Raw genomic sequence first — 20,100 nt, 5'->3', positions numbered from 1 at the left:
AGGTCGACTTACAGGTTCTGTAGTCTGGGGGGAGGGGGGTGTAGGGAGGTGTAGGGAGGTGTGTGTGTGTGTGTGTGGGGGGGGGGGGGGGGGGGGGCTTCCACATTGTTAGGATTCCAGAGTGGATCTTGAAGAGGCTGCAGGTCACATCAGACTGGTGACTGGAGGTCAGACCGGTGTGGACTGGGGGGGGGGGGTTGAGGAGGAGGAGGAGGAGGAGGAGGGGGGGGTTATACATGATTTATATCAAATTTAATATTTAAATACAAGTAAAAATGAAAAAAAAAAGTGCCACATTGTGAAATTTCAATGAAAGACAGACTTTTATTTTGAAAAGCTGACATACGACATATTAACCAATCGATGGATGGATGGATCAATGTGGGGCTTTCAAATTATATATGATTTATATCAAATTTAATATTTAACCCTCCTGTTGTCCTTCTGGGTCAAATTGACCCAATCTGTTTCCTTCCTCCATCTTTCCTTCTTTCCTTCCCTTTTCCCTTCCTTCTTTCCTTCCTTCTTTCCCTTCTTCCTTCCTTGAACAAATCTGCTCCCTCCCTCCATCTTTCTTTACTTCCTTCCTTCCTTCCTTCCATGACCCAGGAGGACAACATGGTTAACTACAAGAAAAAACGAAAAAAAAAAAAGAGTAAAAATGTGAAATTGTCATGTAAGACAGACTTTTATTTTGAAAAGCTGACATTACAACACATTAACCGATCGATCGATGGATGGATCAATAAAGTGATGATGTCATCTTCTGATTCAGTGGGGGAGGGGGGAGTCAGACACTCAGACCCCCCCCCTCCTCCTCCTCCTCCTCCCTGACCTCACACTGTCTTAATGGAGTGTGTGTGTGTGTGTGTGTGTGTGTGTGTGTGTTTCTGTGTGTGTGTGTGTGTGTGTGTGTGTGTGTGTGTCTCTATAGGGAGTGAATGTAGGGGAATGTGTGTGTGTTAAAGGGTGTGGACATGGGTGTGTTCTCAGGGCGGAGTGTGTGTGTGTGTGTGTGTGTGTGTGTGACCTATATCTACAGCCATGCAGAAGTAATGTGAACTACATGTGTGTCAAAATGCACACACACAGACACACACTTGGTGCCAATTACTGAGTCTGAGTTTGCATCAATTTATGTTCTGAGAGGAAAAGACACACTCTCTTTCTCATGCACACACACACACACACACACACACACACACACACACACACACACACACATACACACATAAACACACACAGACACGCACACATTGATACACACATATACACACATACACACACTCAGCCTCGTGGCTCTTCTTCTACATGAAGCGTTAGTTAAAGCTTTGTTCCTCTCTGCTTCGCCTTTACACTCAAACTACACACACACATGCGCACACACACGTATATACACTCATGCATATATATACACACACACACACACACACACAGATACAATAGGTATAATAGGCAGAAAATCCTATTAGGAGAAATGCTGCAGGGAGCTGGAGATGGAGAGATGAACTCCTCCTCCTCCTCCTCTTCTTCCTCCTCCTCCTCCTCTTCTTCCTCCTCCTCCTCGTCCTCGTCCTCTTCTTCTTCCTCCTCCTCGTCCTCGTCCTCCTCTTCTTCCTCCTCCTCCTCCTCGTCCTCCTCCTCTTCTTCCTCTTCTTCCCCTCTCACAGTATCTGTATCTGTTGCATCCTTCACTCCCTCCTTCCTTTCCTCCATCCATCCTTTTTTAACTCATCCCTTCTTCTTCTTCTTCTCCTTTTATTTCTCCTTCTTTCCTTTCCTCCATCATCCCTTCTTCTTCTCCCCTCCTTTCTCTCCTCCCCTCATCTTTATTCTCTCCTTCTTTCCTTTCCTCCCCCATCCTTTTTATCTCTCATCCCTTCTTCTTCTCTCCTCTTTTCTTTCCACTCATCCCTTCATCTTCTTCTTTCCTACTTTCTGTCCTCTCCTCCTCTTTATTCCCTCTTTCTTTCTTTTCCTCCATCCTTTTTATCTCTCATCCCTTCTTCTCCCCTCCTTTCTTTCCTTGCCTCCTCTTTATTCCCTCCTTTCCTCCATCCACCCTTTTTTTAACTCATCCTTTCTTCTTCTCCTCTCTTCCTCTTTATTCCCTCCTTCTTTCCTTTCCTCCTCAATCCTTTTTTTAATCTCTCACCCCTTCTTCTCCCCTCCTTTCTTTCTCTCTTCTCCTCCTCTTTATTCTCTCCTTTCCTTTCCTCCATCTACCCTTTAATCTCTCATCCCTTCTTCTCTCCTACTTTCTTTCCTTTCCTCCACTTTATTCCCTCCTGTTTTCCTTTCCTCCTCCATCCTTTTTATCTCTCATCCCTTCTTCTCCCCTCCTTTCTTTCCTTGCTTCCTCTTTATTCCCTCCTTTCCTTTCCTCCATCCACCCTTTTTTTAACTCATCCCTTCTTCATCTCCTCTCGTCCTCTTTATTCCCTCCTTCTTTCCTTCACTCTTGTCTTTTTCTCCTCTCCGTCTTCTCTTCCTTTATTCACCCACTCTCCCCTCCTCTCTTTCCTCTCCTCCTCTTTATTCCATTTTTAACTCATCTCTTCTTTTTCTTCTTCCCTCCTTCTTTCCCTCTCCTCCTCTCCCTCTCCATCCCTCCATCCTCCATGTGTTGAACTGAGTGTGTGTCTGTAGTGTGGTGTGAGGTCGTGGAGGTGAAGAGCAGAGGAGCAGAGGATTGTGGGTAATCTAAACTGGGCCGAGCTCCGTGTCCTGGTTCTGAGGCTCCGTCTGGGACTCGGTCTGGATCCTGGATCTGGCTCCGTCCACCTTAACACTGTTTAAGGTGGAACTCTCTGTTCTAATGTTAGTCTCTCTCTGTGTGGCTGTAGAGGTCGGCCTGGGGTCAAAGAGCTTCATCCTCCTCCTCTTCCTCCTCCTCACTTCCCAAATTGGACCTTGTGGCACATGTGTGTGTTTGTGTGTGTGTGCGTTGCCGTGGCTACGTGTCAGCTTCCACTTCCTGTAATCCAGCGTCACATCGCTGCTCAGAGCTCTGACAGAGACTCAGATCCAGAGCAGCAACACGGAACATAGAGACCCTGAACGCATCACTGTATATTAGAGTTGCAACTAACCTTTATCTTCATTATCGATTATTTAAACGATTAATCGATTAGTTGTTTGGTCAATAAAATGTTAAAAATATCAATCAGTGTTTCTCAAACCACCAGACGACGTCCTCAAATGTCTTGTTTTGTCCACAAACCAAAGAGAGACTCAGTTTATTGTCATAAAGGAACAAAGAAACCAGAAATATTCACACTGAAGAAGCTGGAATCAGAGAATCTGGACTTTTTTTCTTAGAAAACTACTCAAACCCCATTAATAGTTGCAGCTCTACAGTTTATTATCTACAGCATCGGTGTCAGTTTCATTTTCCTTCAGGGCTACAAACAGCACAGTGTGACCTCCAGTGGGCCGACCAGTAAAATAATAACATGATAACCTATAAATAACTAAAACTCTCTATATTTTTCCCTTTATTTGACTGCACGTTAACATTAAGAAGTTGAATTGAGAATTGAGGAAAAAATAACGTGCAGCTTCAACAATACTACACCTCTTCTGTCTCCTATATGTAATTTTTCACACTTGGTAAATTGTGTCGGGCCGGTTTTGGCCCCCGGGCCGTAGGTTTGACCCCCCTGATCCACAGAGACCTGCCTGTCAGTCCTGACTCTGGGTTTAGTGAACAACATCAACCTTTATAACAACGTGTGTCCTGAGCTGCTGGTTTAAACTGTGACGTCACACTGAGGTGATCAACCTGGAACTGGTCACAGGTCAGGGTTAAACCAACAACACAACACTGGACACACACATACAGACACACACAAATACACGGACACACACACAGGTGGCTGGGACCATGGTGTAGATTACAGTTGCAGTTATAGTTGCGGTTACAGTTGCTGCAGTTGCGGTTGTGGTTACGGTTGCAGTTGCGGTTGCAGTTACGGTTGCAGTTGCGGTTGCAGTTACAGTTACGGGTGTGGTTGCAGTTGCAGTTACGGTTATGGTTGCGGTTGCAGTTACGGTTACAGTTGTAGTTGCAGTTGCGGTTGCAGTTGTGGTTACAGTTGCGGTTGCAGTTGCGGTTGCAGTTGCAGTTGCGGTTGCGATTCTGGTTGCAGTTGCAGTTGCAGTTGCGGTTGCAGTTGCAGTGACAGTTGCGGTTGCATTTACAGTTGCGGTTGCAGTTGCAGTTACAGTTGCGGTTGCAGTTGCAGTGACAGTTGTGGTTGCAGTTGCAGTGACAGTTGTGGTTGCAGTTGCAGTGACAGTTGCGGTTGCAGTTGCAGTTACAGTTGCGGTTGCAGTTGCAGTGACAGTTGTGGTTGCAGTTGCAGTGACAGTTGCGGTTGCAGTTGCGGTTGCATTTGCAGTTACAGTTGCGGTTGCATTTGCAGTTACAGTTGCGGTTGCAGTTGCAGTTACAGTTGCAGTTACAGTTGCAGTTGTGGTTGCAGTTACAGTTGCGGTTGCAGTTGTGGTTGCGGTTGCAGTTACAGTTAGCTACACAGTTACAGTTACAGTTGCGTCACCTTGACACTCAGAAGATAAACTCTCTGATTAAATGGACTCTACTCACTCTGCACTGGAAACCTGAGTGTGTGTCTGTGTGTGTGTGTTGGTGTGTAGCTTATTTTGTGTCTGTGTGTGTGTGTTGGTGTGTGTGTGTGTTGTGTCAGATGAAGCGCTCAGTAGCCGGTGGTGTGACGGTGGTTTTATTTGATTTGGGAAGAGGATGAAAGCTGTCGGCAAACTGCCAACACACCAGTGTGTGTGTCAGTGTGTGTGTAGTTGTGGGGGAGGGTTGTGCGCCTGATTAAAAGCCTGATATTTGGGTCAGTGTGTGTGTGTGTGTGTGTATTAAGCTCATCCGTGCGTGTGTGTTACTGTCTCTGTATCTATAGGAATGCACGTGTGCGTGTGTGTGTATCAGACTCTGAGTATTGATATTAATCATATATATTATTGATTATTGGTGCATTGATGTGTGTGTGTGTGTGTGTGTGTGTGTGTGTGTGTGTGTGTGTGTGTGTGTGTGTGTGTGTGTGAGTGAAGGTTCCTGACAGCAGAGGTTTTGCATAACAAGAGTTCCTGCATGTACAATATCATCTACACACACACACACAGACACGCACATGAACACACACACATCTGGATCCTGCTCTGATTTTATTCTGAATCAGCTTCAATGGATTTAGTTTAAAGGGCAACGTCACTGTTTTAATCTGTTGGTGGCGCCCCCTACAGTTATACGTGGTTATTTATATATTATATAATATTATATTATATTAGGCTATATTATATTATATTATACTATATTAGTATGTTATATGTGTGTAGTCTTATCGGTCGGAGGCTCTGATCAAGCAATATTATGACTTCTTTCTTGTAATATTAGGACTTTTTCTTGTAATATGGCGTCTTTCTTGAATATAATGACTTTTTTCTTGTAAAACTATGACTGTTTTCTCTAAATATAACTTTTATTCTCATTATATTATGACCTTTTTCTTTTAAAACTGACTTTTTATTGTAATATTATGACTTTTTCTCATAAAACTATGACTTTTTCTCGAAATAGGCCTATAACTTTTATTCTCATAATATTATGACTTCTTTCTTTTAAAACTGAATTTTTCTCGTAATATGACTTTTTTTTCTTGTGATATTATGACTTCTTTCTTTTAAAGCAGAAGTAAGTGATATATTTGTGTTAATATAAGTCTTAAATAGTTATATCTTCCGACAGCAATCACTTACATAGAGTGTTTGGACCGAAACACAGGTCTGTCAGTCCCTCTGCTCTGCTCTGAGCCTAAAGAAAACTTTATCGTATCCTACAGTTTTTATCCAATGAGGAGAGAGAACGGCATGCAGGCTTTTTGCAGCCAATGAACGCGTGATGTGGCATAGGAATGACTGTTATGGTGCGTTGTGAAACTTCGACTTTTTTCCGACGAAGTGGTACCAGTTCGATCTGGTACGAGTTCATAATATTATGGCCGTTCTTTCTTTCACCGTAAAACAGGTCGGAAAAACACGTGGGTTGCCTACGTACAAGTCTAAGTTGTGACTTGAAGCTGTAATTTCGATTTCAAAAGCTGCTGAAGCAGCATTAGCGAAAACGACCGGACCACTTACTTCTGCTTTAATACTACAACTTTTTTCTTGTAAAACTATGACTTTTTTACAAGGTTGGTTTGTGTGTGAACTAAGAGATAATAATAAATATAGAATAAATGTTTGTTTAGGAACAGGAAGTGGATCCTTAACCATCGGTTCGTTTTGTGGCGTGGGGTGGAGTGTTTTCTTGGCTCGCTGCTGCAGATTCTTCCTTCGCGCTCTCACTTCCTGTCGCCGGCTGAAATGTTCACTTTCTCACGCTGGACCCTGAACGCCGCCTCTGTCTCTGTCACACCTGCTGCCTCCCAGCGACGCCTCCTCGTGCCAGGAGGAGGAGGAGGAGGAGGAGGAGGAGGAACAGCCTCGTGAACAGCTGGGGCCGCCTGCGAGCAAAGCAAGAGAGCGAGGGAGCAAACTCGCCGTAACAATGGCGGCTGTTGTGGGTGTTTGTCCTGTCGCCAGGACGATGAGGATGTTACTGATGGGAGCCGTGGTGATGATGTTTCACACACAGAGAGAAGCTGTCGTCGTTACACTTCAGGCCTCGATGCCCAGTAGAGTCAGAACTTCTATCTATAGTTTCTCCTTGTTGGTGAAACCTGAAGAACAACTTCACCAAACGCTCCACGGCCTCGTTTTAACAACTTTACTCCTCTAAAACAACTGGTTCAAATATTAGGACTTTATTCTCATGAAACTAGGACTTTATTCTACTAAAGTTATGACTATTTTCTCGCAATATTATGACTTTTTTTCTTGTAAAACTGACTTTTTATCGTATTATGACTTTTTCTTGTAAAACTATGACTTTCTTTTTCATAATATGGCATTTTTCTTGAATATTGTGACTTTTTTATTGTAAAACTATGACTTTTTTCTCAAAATACAACTTTTATCTCATATTAATATGACCGTTTTCTTTTAAAACTGACTTTTTCCCGTAATATTATGACTTTTTCTCGTAAAACTATGACTTTTTTCTCAAATATAATTTTTATCTCATAATATTATGACCTTTTTTCTTTTAAAACTGACTTTTTTCACAGAATATTATGACTCCTTTCTTTTAACATTACCAGTTTTTTATGGTAAAACGACGACTTTTTCTCATAATTTCACTTTTTTCCTTGTAAAACTGACTTTTTTATTTGGCAATTACTTCTTTCTTGTAGAACTATGACTTTTTTCTCGTAATATAACTTTTATTCACGTAACATTATGACCTTTTTCTTTTAAAACAGACTTTTTTATTATAATAATGACTTCTTTCTTGTATAACTGTGACTTTTCAGTCTTGGAAAAGAAAAGTTTCTCAACGTGGCCCTAATACTCCTCTCTGCTTGAGAGAAAAATGTGGTAAATGGGCGACTTGAACCATGTGGAGTAAAGACAGACGGACGGAGACAGACCTGAGGTCGGGCTGCACTGGTGCATGCTGGGAGTTTCCTCGGAGGTCGCTGCAGGTCACGTGTCACCTCCTCCCGCTGTAATTAGTCACCGTGTCGTTGTTATTCAGCCTCACAATGGGCTGCGACACTGAGACCCTGAACGCAGCACCAACACTGAGCAGCCAGGCGCTCGCCGTCCGGCCGTCGGGGTCAGAGGTCGACTCCCCCCCCTCCCCCCTCCCCCCTCCTCCTCCTCCCCCCCCCCCCGTGTTACATTCATGACGGGAACAGAGGCGTGTGTGTGTGTGACACATGTTGCAGTTGTTAAAGTTCACACACTGATGGAGTTTGATCAGCCGTCGCCGCGGCAACGTGAAACCCGTCAGACCAAAGAGTTGTAGGCTACTTTCTACCATCTGATTGGTTGATTGATTGATTGGCTCCGGCCAATCACAGCGCGGCCTCTTCTTCTCTTCTGCCGCCACTTCCTCAGGCGGCGCTGATCTGATTGTGTGTGTGTGTGTGTGTGTGTGTGTGTGTGTGTGTGTGTTAGTGTGTAGTTGTGTGTAGTAGTGTGTGTGTGTAGGAAATACCCACAATCCCAGTTTTTTAATAAAAGCCTCAGTCGTTAATCAGAGCTGAGAGGCTGTCGTCGTCTCTGTTCCCTTTGTCTTTCCTCCTTCCTTCCTTCCTTCCTTTCCTCCTCTTCTTTCCTTACTCCTCATCATCCCTCCTTCATCTCTCCTTCCTTTTGTCTTTCTATCCTTCCTCTGCTTTCCCTCCTTCTATCCTTCCATCTTTTCAGACACATCAACATGAGCTCAGGAAAACACTTCCTGTCAGATTACAGTTCTTCTCTTTTCTTGTTCTCTTCCTCTTTCATCTCCTTCTCCTCTTTCTTGTCCTTCTCCTCCTCTTTCTTGTCATTGTCTTTCTCCTTCTCCTCCTCCTCCTTCTTGTCATTCTCTTTAGTCCTTCTCTTCCTCTTTCTTGTCGTTCTCCTGCGGCTCTGTCTAATTGCTGCATCGTCTCTTATGAATCTGTTTCTTCACTAACTGAGACAAACGAGGCTGAATCTTCTCCAGGAGTTAGTCTGCACCGCTCTGTTGTATGTGTGTGACTGCAGACAAGCTGTGTGTGTGTGTCAGTGTGTGTGTGTGTGTGAGTGTGTTGACCTCACACAGCTGTGTGTGTGGAAACGGAGCCGTTAGCCGTCAGACAGGTTTAATTAACGTTGACACATGCAAATTGACAGACAGGTACACACACACACACACACACACACACACACACACACACACACACACACACACACACACACACACACACACTGTACAGCTGTCAGCACCAGGCTGATGAGTTCAAGTTGAAAAGCTTTATTGACAAAGACAAACAGACGCAGCAGCTGAGTGAAGACGTTAATCAATAAATGAAATGTGTGTTGGTTGTTAGAGTCAGTGAGTTTCACACTAACCAGGTTAAACCAAGAGGAGCTCAGTGTCTAAAGCCTGGTTAGAGTTAGCCTGGCATCACCATCATGGTGTCTGTTACCTCCAATTTCGTCTACATTCTGGTTCCTGTCTGTAGCATACCGAAATCACCAGATTCACCAAAATAAAAGTATTCACCAACATAAAACTTAGAAAATAAACATTAACTTGTAATACAATAAAAGCAAAATGGCTCGGGGACTTTCTTGTAAATTATATTCCTTAAATTAAAGAGTTTTACCGCATTTTATTAGCTTGGTGCTTTTATTTTGAAGGAAAGGTCTGTCTCTCTGGCCCTGGATCCGTTTCCTACCAAAACAGTGAGTCAACGGCCTCAGACTAGGTTCTCATCAAATCTACCTTAAACTGTCACAGCTGCTGCAGGTTATTGATCCACAGCTGATCCTGGATCTGATGTTTCAGTGGCTCATGAGGAGGAGGAGAAGAAGAAGGAGAGGAGGAGGAGGAGGAAGAGAAGGAGGTGTAGTTACAGTAGAAAACAGCAGGTGAAGAAAAGAGAAAAACATTTATGACAGAGGAGGAGAAACAGCGTGAAGGGAAATAATGTGATGTCACATGTGACTGATGAGGCGGCGCTCTGATTCGCCACACACACACACACACACACACACACACACACACACACACACACATATGTAGGCTATAGCCTACTATACACACACAGTTACACACCCGGCCCTGAGGGAAGAGCCACACTCCTCCCAAGACCCCACTGAGCGTGTGTTAACACAATAGTGTCATTAGTGGCGTGTGTGTGTGTGTGTGTGTTTGTAGCCAAGATCATCTATTCAAACCTGCATCACCTCAGGCTGTGTGTGTGTGTGTGTGTGTCTGTGTCTGTGTGTGTGTGTGTGTGTGTGTGTGTGTCTGTGTGTGTGTGTGTGTGTGTGTGTCTGTGTGTGTGTGTGTGTGTGTGTGTGTGTGTGTGTGTGTGTGTGTGTGTTGGGGGCTGCATTGAAGACAGATGAGTTGTTGTTGTCATGGAAACGACACCAACACAACATTTCACATGCAGCTGTTGTGTGACTTGTTTTGTAAACAACAACAACAACAACAACCAGAAGAGAAAGGAGCTCAGCTCTTCTTCTTCTCAGAGTCAACCTGTTTTCAACCATTTTTAAATCTTTGTATGTGTCCTTTTTAACTTTGCTGAGAGTACTTGTAGTTATGTGTGGTTGTAGGAATGTGTGTTATCATTGTGTTGGGTATGTGTGTGTGTGTGGTATGTAGGGATGTGTGGATCGTTGTGTTCCACTAGAAGCTCCTAACAGACTAATAGAGTCGGCTACTTTTGAATTGAATTGAAACAAATCAACAAGTCTCTGCGGCCTGAGCCTCTGTTCTCCCACGGCCAGTGAACGCACCGCGGTCAGTGATGTTGGCCGTGTTGTTGTGTGTTGTTGTGTTGTGTTGTTGTGTTGTGTTGTGGAGCGCTGGTCCGGGGCGTGGGCGCCACGGAGACAAACAAACAGGAAGAATGTGGAGCGGTCACATTTTCCACTGGGGGGGGGGTCAGTGATTGACAGCTGGTCGTCATGGAGACGTCTGTGAAGTCATCACTGTCTTCTGTTGTTGTTTCTGTGTGGAGGTGTGAATTCCCAGCATGCCTCAGGACACGCGGCAGTGTTTGTGTAAGACGATGACATCACTGTGAGGTCATCGCACCTCCACCGCTGCTTCTTCCTCTTCTCCTTCATCTCCTCTTCCTCCCCCTTTTTCTTCTCCTTCCTCTCCTTCCCCTACTCCTCCTCTTCCTCCTCTTCTTCCTCCTGCTCCTCCTTCTTCTCCTCTTCCTCCTTCTTCTTCTCCTCTCCTTTTCCTCCTCCTCCTCCTCCTCCTCTTCCTCCTCTTCTTCCTCCTGCTCCTCCTTCTTCTCCTCTTCCTCCTTCTTCTTCTCCTCCTCCTCCCCCTCTTCTTCTTCCTCCTTCTTCTTCTCCTCTCCTTTTCCTCCTCCTCCTCCTCTTCCTCTCTCTCTCTCTCTTTCTTCCTCCTTCTCCTTCTTCTCCTTCCACTTCCTCCTCTTCCTCCTCCTTCTTCTTCTCCTTCTCTTCCTCCTCCTCTTCCTCCTCCTCCTCCTTCCTCCTCTTGATGAAAACAACATGTCAGAGTGTAAATATTGTAAACTGGTCTGGAGTCAGTGTTCAGTCTGACCCCCCCCCCCCCTCCTCCTCCTCCTCTTCCATCCTGCCTCCAGATGTTTCTGTCCCTGCAGCTCATCCTTGATACTTTTCACAAAACATCAAAATTAACGTTTGTTGTAAAAACCACAAAGTTTCAGATTCAGGTGATGTCACGGTGATGTCACAGTGATGTCACGGTGATGTCACGGTGATGTCACAGTGATGTCACGGTGATGTCACGGTGATGTCACAGTGATGTCACAATGATGTCACAATGATGTCACAGTGATGTCACAGTGATGTCACGGTGATGTCACAGTGATGTCACAGTGATGTCACAATGATGTCACAGTGATGTCACAGTGATGTCACGGTGATGTCACAGTGACAGGAAGTGGTCACATCTGGACCAGCAGCTGTTCACCATCTGAGGCTTCATATTGATCCACTGATCACTGATTGATCCTCCTAACATCAAAGAGGAAGTGAAACTGGTTCAGATCGGCTCTCGTCTGGTCTCCATCTTGTTTCATCCCTCACTTCATCTTCTTTTCTTCTTCCTTCTCTTCTTCTTCTGAAAGTGGGAACAATATCTCAGAATGAAAGTTTAAAATGTCTAGAAAAAAAATGTCAAATTTCTAAAAATAGAAATGTAAAAGTCCACTATGGGATGGATCCAGACGGATGTTTCCTCTCAGGTCTCGTCCTCTTATCTTGTTTATTCCTGTTTTGTCTCACAGCTGCCTCCATGTAAACACACACACACACACACACACGGTGCTGTGGTGAGTTCAAGGCCCGTCGGTTTGCAGCTTTTTGCCTCTTCCTCCTCTTCTTCTTCTCCTCCTCCTCCTCCTTCTCCTCCTGTTCTCCTCCTCCTCTCCTCCTCCTCCTCCTCCTTCTCCTCCTCTTCTCCTCCTCTTCTCCTCCTCCTCTTCCTCTCCTCCTCTCCTCCTCCTCCTGTGTTGACACAGATAGATGTGATGATGGAGGGATGGATGGATGGAGGATTGTTTTCTCTCCCTCGGCGCTCGTTCTCATTTCCATGTTGTTCCTCCCTGAAGCGACGAAGAGGAGCTCGACATCGTTTCCTCCTCTTCCTCTTCCTCTTCTCCGTCCATCTGTTCCTTCTCTCCTCTTTTATTTATCCCTCCATCTCTCCATCTCTCTCTCTCCTCCTCCTCTCTTCCTCCATCTGTTGGTCAGAGGAGAGAAGCAGCTCTCTCTTGACCTTTGACCTCTGACATACAAACAACTTTTTCCTCTTTTTTCATCCTCTCTTCCTCTTCTTCCTCTTCTTCCTCTCCGTCCATCTGATCCTCCTCTCCTCTTTTATTTATCCCTCCATCTCTCTCCTCTCTTCCTCCATCTGTTAGTCAGAGGAGAGAAGCAGCTCTCTCTAGACCTTCTCCTCCTCCTCCTCTTCTCTTCCTCTCCTCCTCTTCCTCCTCTTCTCTTCCTCCTCCTCTTCTCCTCCTCTCCTCTCCTCTTCCTCTCCTTCTCCTCCTCACTTCTTCCTCTCCTCCTCTCCTCTTCCTCTTCTCTTTTCCTCTTCCTCTTCTCTTCTCTTCCTCTCCTCTTCCTCCTCCTCTCCTCTTCCTCTTCCTCTTCTCTTCTCTTCCTCTCCTCTTCCTCTCCTCCTCTACTCCTTCTCCTCCTCTTCTCTTCCTCTCCTCTTCCTCTCCTCCTCTACTCCTTCTCCTCCACATCTCTTCCTCTCCTCCTCTTCTCCTTCTCCTCTTCTTCTCCTCTCCTCTTCCTCTCTTCCTCTTCTCCTTCTCCTCGTCCCCCCCCACCCCCCAGTTAACCAGTTCCTCCCCGGCTGTGGGTCGGACTGGGGGAACTGGAGGAGCCCCCGAAAAACAGGAAGCAGCTGGATCAACATCCTGCCTGGCAGAGAGGGGGGAGGAGGGGAGGAGGGGTGAGGAGGGGGTGAGGGAGGGGGTCAGGTCCACCAACACAAGCCAACGTCTGTAAAACCCTCAACAATGCCCCCCTCTGTGAGCAGCAGCCAATGGGGAGGCTCCTCACAGATACCAACACACACAGAGAAACAAGCTGTGTTTGTATCCTAGCAACAGCAACAGCTGGAGGAAAACATCTGTTTGAGGATGAGCGGATCAGTCCATAATAATCAGCAGCTGTTCAATAATCAATAACTGATCTCACTGTGAAGGGGTTCCTGTTCAGTCTGGGGCGGCTTCTTGTTGCCCCGGGCGACACCAATGAGGTCACAAAGTCACATATTAGCCTACATTATTTTATTTTATTTATTTAGATTTTATTTAGATTTTAGTTATTTTAAATGTATTTAAAAAAATAAGTTATTTTTAGACCTGAACGGGCAGAAACAAACGGATTTCACAATAAAAGCCCAGAGACTCTGTTCTTGTTAAATCAACAGTTTTATATCAGATTAGTTGAGTTGAGTTGAGTTTTTTATTTGCAAATTATATAACCTGCATAAACAATTAAAATAGTCAAATTAAACATTGTGCAGGAGAGGTAGAAGCCAAAACCCCCCAAAAAACAATTTATAGATTATTTCCCCCCACTTAAAAAGGAGCTTGATTGTTGTCTGATCAGCAGAACTGTTGCATTCTGGGTAAAACGTCTCGTTCAGATTCATAAAACAGTTTAAAAACATGGAGGAGAACGATGTGTTCAAGGACCGGGACAAGCTACACTGTGTGTGTGTGTGTGTGTGTGTGTGTGTGTAGGAGGAAGATCAATTCTCCTCTACCTCATTTCCCATGACCCCTCAGCCTTTCTGCCCACACACACACACACACACACACACACACACACACACACACACACGGTGGTTCATTCATTCTTGCTGAGTCGTTATCACAACATCTGGAATCGTTCGTCTGAAGTTCACATCTGGAGAAGTCCTGAACTCTGTGTTTCAGTTCTGTGTTTGTTGTGTTAATGAAATCCTGCGCTGCACCTGAACGCACCACCAGGCCGTTGCCATGGCTGCAGTTGATTGACAGCTGTCTCTGTCTCTCTGTCTCCTCCAGATGCGTTCGTGAACAGTCAGGAGTGGACGCTGAGTCGGATGGTGCCGGAGCTGAAAGTGGTGAGTTCAAGGACCCGTCTGTTTTTGCAGCTTTTTGCCTCTTCCTCTCCTCCTCCTCCTCCTCCTCTTCTCTTCCTCTCCTCCTCTTCTCCTCTTCCTCCTCCTTTTCTCTTCCTCTCCTCCTCCTCTCGTCTTCTCCTCCTTCTCTCCTCTTCCTCCTCTCCTCTTCCTCTCCTCCTCCTCTTCTCTTCCTCCTCCTCTCCTCTTCCTCTCCTCCTCCTCTTCTCTTCCTCTCCTCCTCCTCTTCCTCCCCTCTCCTGTCCTCCCCCTCCTCCTCCTCCTCCTTTCCTCTCCTCCTCCTCTTCTCCTCCTTCCTCTCCTCCTCCTCTTCTCATCCTCTCCTCCTCCTCTTCTCTTCCTCTCCTCCTCCTCTTCTCCTCCTTCCTCTCCTCTCCTCTTCTCCTCCTCCTCCTCTCCTCCTTCCTCTCCCCTTCCTCTCCTCCTCCTCTTCTCTTCCACCTCCTCTTCTCTTCTCCTCCTGTTCTCTTCCTCTCCTCTTCTCCTCCTCTCCTCTCCTCCTCTCCTCTTCTCCTCCTCCTCTTCTCCTCCATCAGGTTAAATCATCATGTTGTGACTGTAACTGCTGCCAACCCCCCCTCCTCCTCCTCCTCCTCCCCCCTCTCTCTCCCCCGCTGCAGGGCATTGTGGGTAACCTGGCCAGCGGTAAGTCGGCGCTGGTGCACCGGTACCTGACGGGAACGTACGTCCAGGAGGAGTCACCTGAAGGTAGAAGCTCCGCCCCCTTTTACCTCTTTATGCTCACAGGTGGAGCTGGATCTGTTGACTCACTCATCAAACAGGAGAGAATGTTAAAGAGGTTTAAAGACGATGTTTCATATCTGAGGGAAGTAGATTCATCCAGAGTCAAGAAGAAAAAGAAGAATGTTTATTTTTTATTTTTACAAAAACAATTAATTAAATTCATTTACATTTCTACTAGGGTTGCACATCTCTCTGTGATAAACGATTCGATATGAATCTAGATACACAGATTACGATTCGATTCCAAAACGATATCCTTTTAATACAGACCGATTCGATCCGATTCGATACAGTGTAGGACGATTCGAGTCTACGGTTAATATATTTGTTGTAGGCTAATATTTTTATAAAATAAAGAATTGACTATCTTTACAGTAGTACTACAATATTTTTTTCAAATATATCCCAAGCACTGTCAAAAAAAAGAAAGAAGAAAAAAGAGAATAAACAAACAAAATCACATGTCCCCAATGTATTTATTCTTTGACATGGACCCAATATCTGTGATAACGTTTTTGTAATTAGCCCTTTTCCACCGAGCTGGTTCCGTAGTCTGGTTATCGCGAGCCAGTGCCTGCTCAGCACAACCATTTTTTTCTTGGTTCAGCACCCAACTCCTTGCTGGTCAGAGCTAAGAACCAGGTTCCTTTTCCAGGGGCTGGCAGCGGAGTTTTTGCCTTAGCAACAAGACCGCTACGTATTACTTTGTTTATTCGATGGAAGCTAACTAGCTGAGCTACCAGGCCGGTAGGGCTAACAGCAGCTAACGCTCATATCTAAAATACGTCGAAACGTAGTTAGCCACAGGGGTCGCGGGCGATTACAGCGAAGACGGCTGCTTTTTTTCTCAGCCGGGTTTAGAGTTATCGCTAATTAAAATAGCCTAGTCTATGCTTCCACGTCGCGTCCAGTGTTCAACACCCTCAGGTCAGACCAGGTTGTCTACCTGTAGCAGCAGCAGAGACAGGAGCACAGCTCCTGGATGGGGAGTGTGCTAATAGCAGCAGCAAAGCTAACATCACGACTTCAATCTGTTCAACAAAACCCCCCCGTCCCCTCCGTTATTGGACACAACGATGAAACTACTCCAGTTAGCGAATCGTGTTTGTAACAAAGATATTTGCAGGAAAAAAATTGTTTTATACGTGGCCCGTTGATTGATTTATGGAAGCTAATTAAAGACACCGCGAACGACTAAGCCACTCTAGCCCATAGCGATACCCGGTTCATGACTCTACAACCGATTCATCTAGGAATTCATGGCTAATTTGTATCGATTCAGGAGGCTGCTACCGATACAGCCGAATCTCTCACTTGTTAAACCGAATATCCAGTCGCATCGGTTTATCGTTCACAACCCTAATTTCTACCAGGTAGAGTTCACGTTGTTAAAGTTCTACAGAACCTAAAGAAAATACAGATTTACCTGCAAATAAAATGCAAAAGGGTGGAACCAAATGTTTTTAAAGCTGTTTTGAGAAGAAGAAGCCGTAGTAGTAGTAGTAGTAGTAGTAGTAGTAGTTAGTAGCGTAGATACATACAAATAGATAGCTCCTCTGACGCTGCTGTCCATTGGAACGATGCGTCAACGTGGCGGCCATCTTGGTCAGGGGGAAGCCGTGTCTACTTCCTGCTTTAGTCAACAGAGGCAGACGTCTATCAACTATCTCAACCGATTCAACTGAATATTCAACCGATTCTCAAGACGTTTGGTTTATTATAACTGTCAGACAGATATTTATGATACAACAATTATACATTATGTATATTAAACATACTCTTACATACTCAGACACACACCCACATGCATAAATACACTGAAACATGTTCTACAGGGTCTGACTGCTGGTCAGACGTTTATATGTCTATAGTCAGAAACCCCGGACCAAGATGGCCGCCGTGTTGACGTACGCTGAGAAGCAGAAGGCGGCATCTCGTCAGTATATATATATGAAGAAGCTGCAGCAGTAGTATTAGTAGTGGTAGTAGTAGTAGTAGTAGTAGTAGTAGTAGAAGCAGTAGTAGAAGCAGTATTCCCTCAAGCTTCCCCTGTGATCAAGCGACAGTCGATCTGCCTCTGGAAATAACTGAGGCGAACTGGAAATGAAACTTTAAAGAGCTGCTACAGTGAAGAGTCAACGACATCTTCCTCATTAATATTAATTAACCCCCCCCCACACACACACACACACACACACACACACACACACACACACTGTACTTCCACTACCCCCCCTCAGGCAAAGACCCACTTCCACTAAAGCTCCACAGTCCTTTAATATTTCACCAGCAGAGTGGACACGCAACACAACACTGTTAGTTAGTTAGACTGGGAACGCCGGGAACGCCGGGTGGAGGGATCAGAACCAGTGGAGCTGAACCATCAGATCTGGATCCAGCAGCGTGTTTCCTGAGCCTCATTAACCCTTTGAAGCCTGAAGAACCAGCAGAGGGTTAGGGTTGTATAGGGAGGAGGAGGAGGAGGAGGAGGGGGATGAAGAGGAGGAGGAGGAGGAGAGGAGGAGGAGGAGGGGGATGAAGAGGAGGAGGAGGAGGAGGGGGAGGGGGAGGAGGGGGATGAAGAGGAGGAGGGGGAGAAATAGGGGGAGGAGGATGGGGAGGATGGGGAGGAGGAAGAGGAGAAGAGAGAAGGAGGGAGAGGAGGAAGAAGAAGGAGAAAGAGAGGAGGAAGAAGAGAGAGAGAGGAGGAAGAAGAGAGAGAGGAGGAAGAAGAGGAGAGAGGAGGAGGAAGAAGAAGACAGGAGGAGGAAGAAAAGGAAGAAGAAGAGAGAGAGAAAAAGAGAGAGAGGAGGAAGAAGAAGACAGAGGAGGAGGAAGAGGAGAGATAGAGGGGAGGAAGAGGAAGAAGAGAGAGAGAAAGAGGAGGAAAAGGAGGAAGAGAGAAGGAGGGAGAGGAAAAGGAAGAAGAAGAGAGAGGAGGGGGAGAGAGGAAGAAGAAGAGAGGGGGAGGAGGAAGAGGAAGAGGTGTTAAATCTGGAGGAGGTGAAGAGTTGCTGATCTCTCAATGATCTGAGAGGAGGAGGAGGAGGAGGAGGGAGGAGGAGGAGAAGGGGAATCCCCCCTTCGCGGTGCGTTCGCTGCTCGGTGATAAAATCGTCCTCAGCTCCGTTAGTTTCCTCTGGTTCCTGATCCCAGCAGCAGCTACAACAACAACAACACATCCTGACCCGGATCCAGGATCAGGATCCAGACCGGCCTCCACCAGCAGCTCCTCCTCCTCCTCCTCCTCCTCCTCCTCGCCGCCGCCGCCTTTGATCCCACCACTTGGCAGCGGCGGCGGTGGCGAGGAAGTGGCGTTTGAGCTCCAATTAAAGAAAAGGAGTCTCTGAAACAAGGCTGCTGGACCTCAGAGGGAGAAGGAGGGAGAGGAGGAGAAGGAGGAGGGAGAGGAGGGAGAAGGAGGGAGAGGAGGGAGAAGGAGGGAGAGGAGGGAGAGGAGGGAGAGGAGGGAGAAGGAGGGAGAGGAGGGAGAGGAGGGAGAAGGAGGGAGAGGAGGGAGAGGAAGTAAGAGAGGAGAAGATGGAGAGGAGAAGGAGGAGAAAAGGAGAGAGGAGGGAGAGGGAAAGAGAAGAGGATAAGGAGGGAGAGATAGGGAGAGGAGGGAAGGAGGGATAAGGAGAGAGAGGGAGAGGAAGAGAGGAGGGAGGGAACGGTAAGGAGGAGGGAGAAGAGGAGGGAGAGGAGGGAGAGGAGGGAGAGGAGGGAGAAGAGGAGGAGGAGGGAGAGGAGCGGGAAGCCCGAGTGTCGTTCCCACATTCCTGTGCTCTAAAAATATGCACAGCAGCCCGGATTCCCATGGTGACTGATTGGGAGCAGAGTTGGTGGCTGGAGGGAGAGCGCCACGGCGACCGCAGCAGCGCCACGGTAACCACAGCGCCACGGCGACCGCAGGATGAACACAGAGCTATTCTCGTCTCCAGCTGTGGCCCAGAGGTTTAGAGTCGCCTCGGACACTTTTACCTGCACTGTCCCTGAACGCCTCACGCTGCATTCAGGGACACTCAGACCTCCAGGTTCCCTCGTTTATGAGGTTAAAAAACAGAAGGAAACAATCTGCAAATAAAGACGTAAAGACGGGCCGCTGGTTCAGTTTCACACTGATCAGTATTTATGTTATTGATCGTTCTAAATTTTACAGATAGAAACATTTAAGTAGAATTTTCTGTCACTTTAATATCAATAATCAATATCATCTCTATGGATCAACAGTCACAGCCGCTGCTCGTTTGTCTGACTGTCCCTGAATGCACCGCTGGACAGCAAAAGGAGAGAATATAAAATATGAAGTGGACTGGATTGTATTGGTTTCTCCACATATTGATCGATTGATCGATTGGTTTTCATCGCCCCACTGGGACAAACAGTGGCCAGGTCATGAAGCCTCAGTGTCAGAGGGGGGGTGGGGTGGGGGGTTAAATATAAATATAAATACCCCCCAAAAAACCTCAGAAAGTCAAACTCCAGCAGAGCACATGGTCTCCATTACAGAGAGGTTATTGGACTAATTTGCAGAAGTGTAGGCCTATTACATTCACTTGAAAAATAATAAAGAAATACATAAATAAAAGCTCTGTTTTTCATAGTATTCATTTATTTTTCAGTTTTTCAGAGTACTTTTTTTCCTGATTTAATAATATTTCAAAATCCCACGAGAAGCTCCCACCTGCAGGTAACATAAGGACTCATTTCAAAATAAAGGCGCTCCATCAGACTGCTCTGTAACAACAGGTCGTCTCCTCTCAATAATATCTGATTTTACAGGGAACACAGTGACAATAAGAAAAGTTAGTGGACTTTTCCTTTAAAAATCTACATCACCCTGAAAACTATTGCAACTGAATCCGTTTTGGAAGGACACCTTTATTTTGAAATTAGTCCTTACACGCTCTTACTGTTGTATGTACACGTAGCAGAAAACTTGCAGGTTGGAGCTTCTTGCAGGATTTTGAAATCTCGTTAAGTCTGAGAAACTGAAAAAATACTACTCGTAAAAACAGGAAATAAAATAATAAACTCCTGGTGTTTGTGTATTTGTGCTGTAACATGTGAGTCGCTGCAGC

General features: G+C 45.8%; 1 protein-coding gene across 4 annotated transcripts in view; it reads left to right on the top strand.

Moving 5' to 3' along the window:
• Positions 1-20,100, top strand: part of agap1 (ArfGAP with GTPase domain, ankyrin repeat and PH domain 1) — a 137,148-nt gene that overhangs the window by 30,274 nt on the left and 86,774 nt on the right. For all 4 annotated transcript variants that reach the window (XM_085794180.1, XM_085794162.1, XM_085794153.1 and 1 more), the window contains exons 2-3: positions 14,199-14,257; positions 14,896-14,983. In XM_085794180.1, coding sequence (XP_085650306.1) covers positions 14,199-14,257; positions 14,896-14,983 — 147 coding nt within the window. The remainder of the gene's footprint in view (positions 1-14,198; positions 14,258-14,895; positions 14,984-20,100) is intronic.

The sequence above is a fragment of the Trachurus japonicus genome, chromosome 2 (assembly GCF_045865225.1).
Source record: "Trachurus japonicus isolate A0001 chromosome 2, Traja_1.0".
Taxonomy (NCBI): Eukaryota; Metazoa; Chordata; class Actinopteri; order Carangiformes; family Carangidae; genus Trachurus; species Trachurus japonicus.
This window is presented reverse-complemented; position numbering and strand designations above follow the sequence as displayed.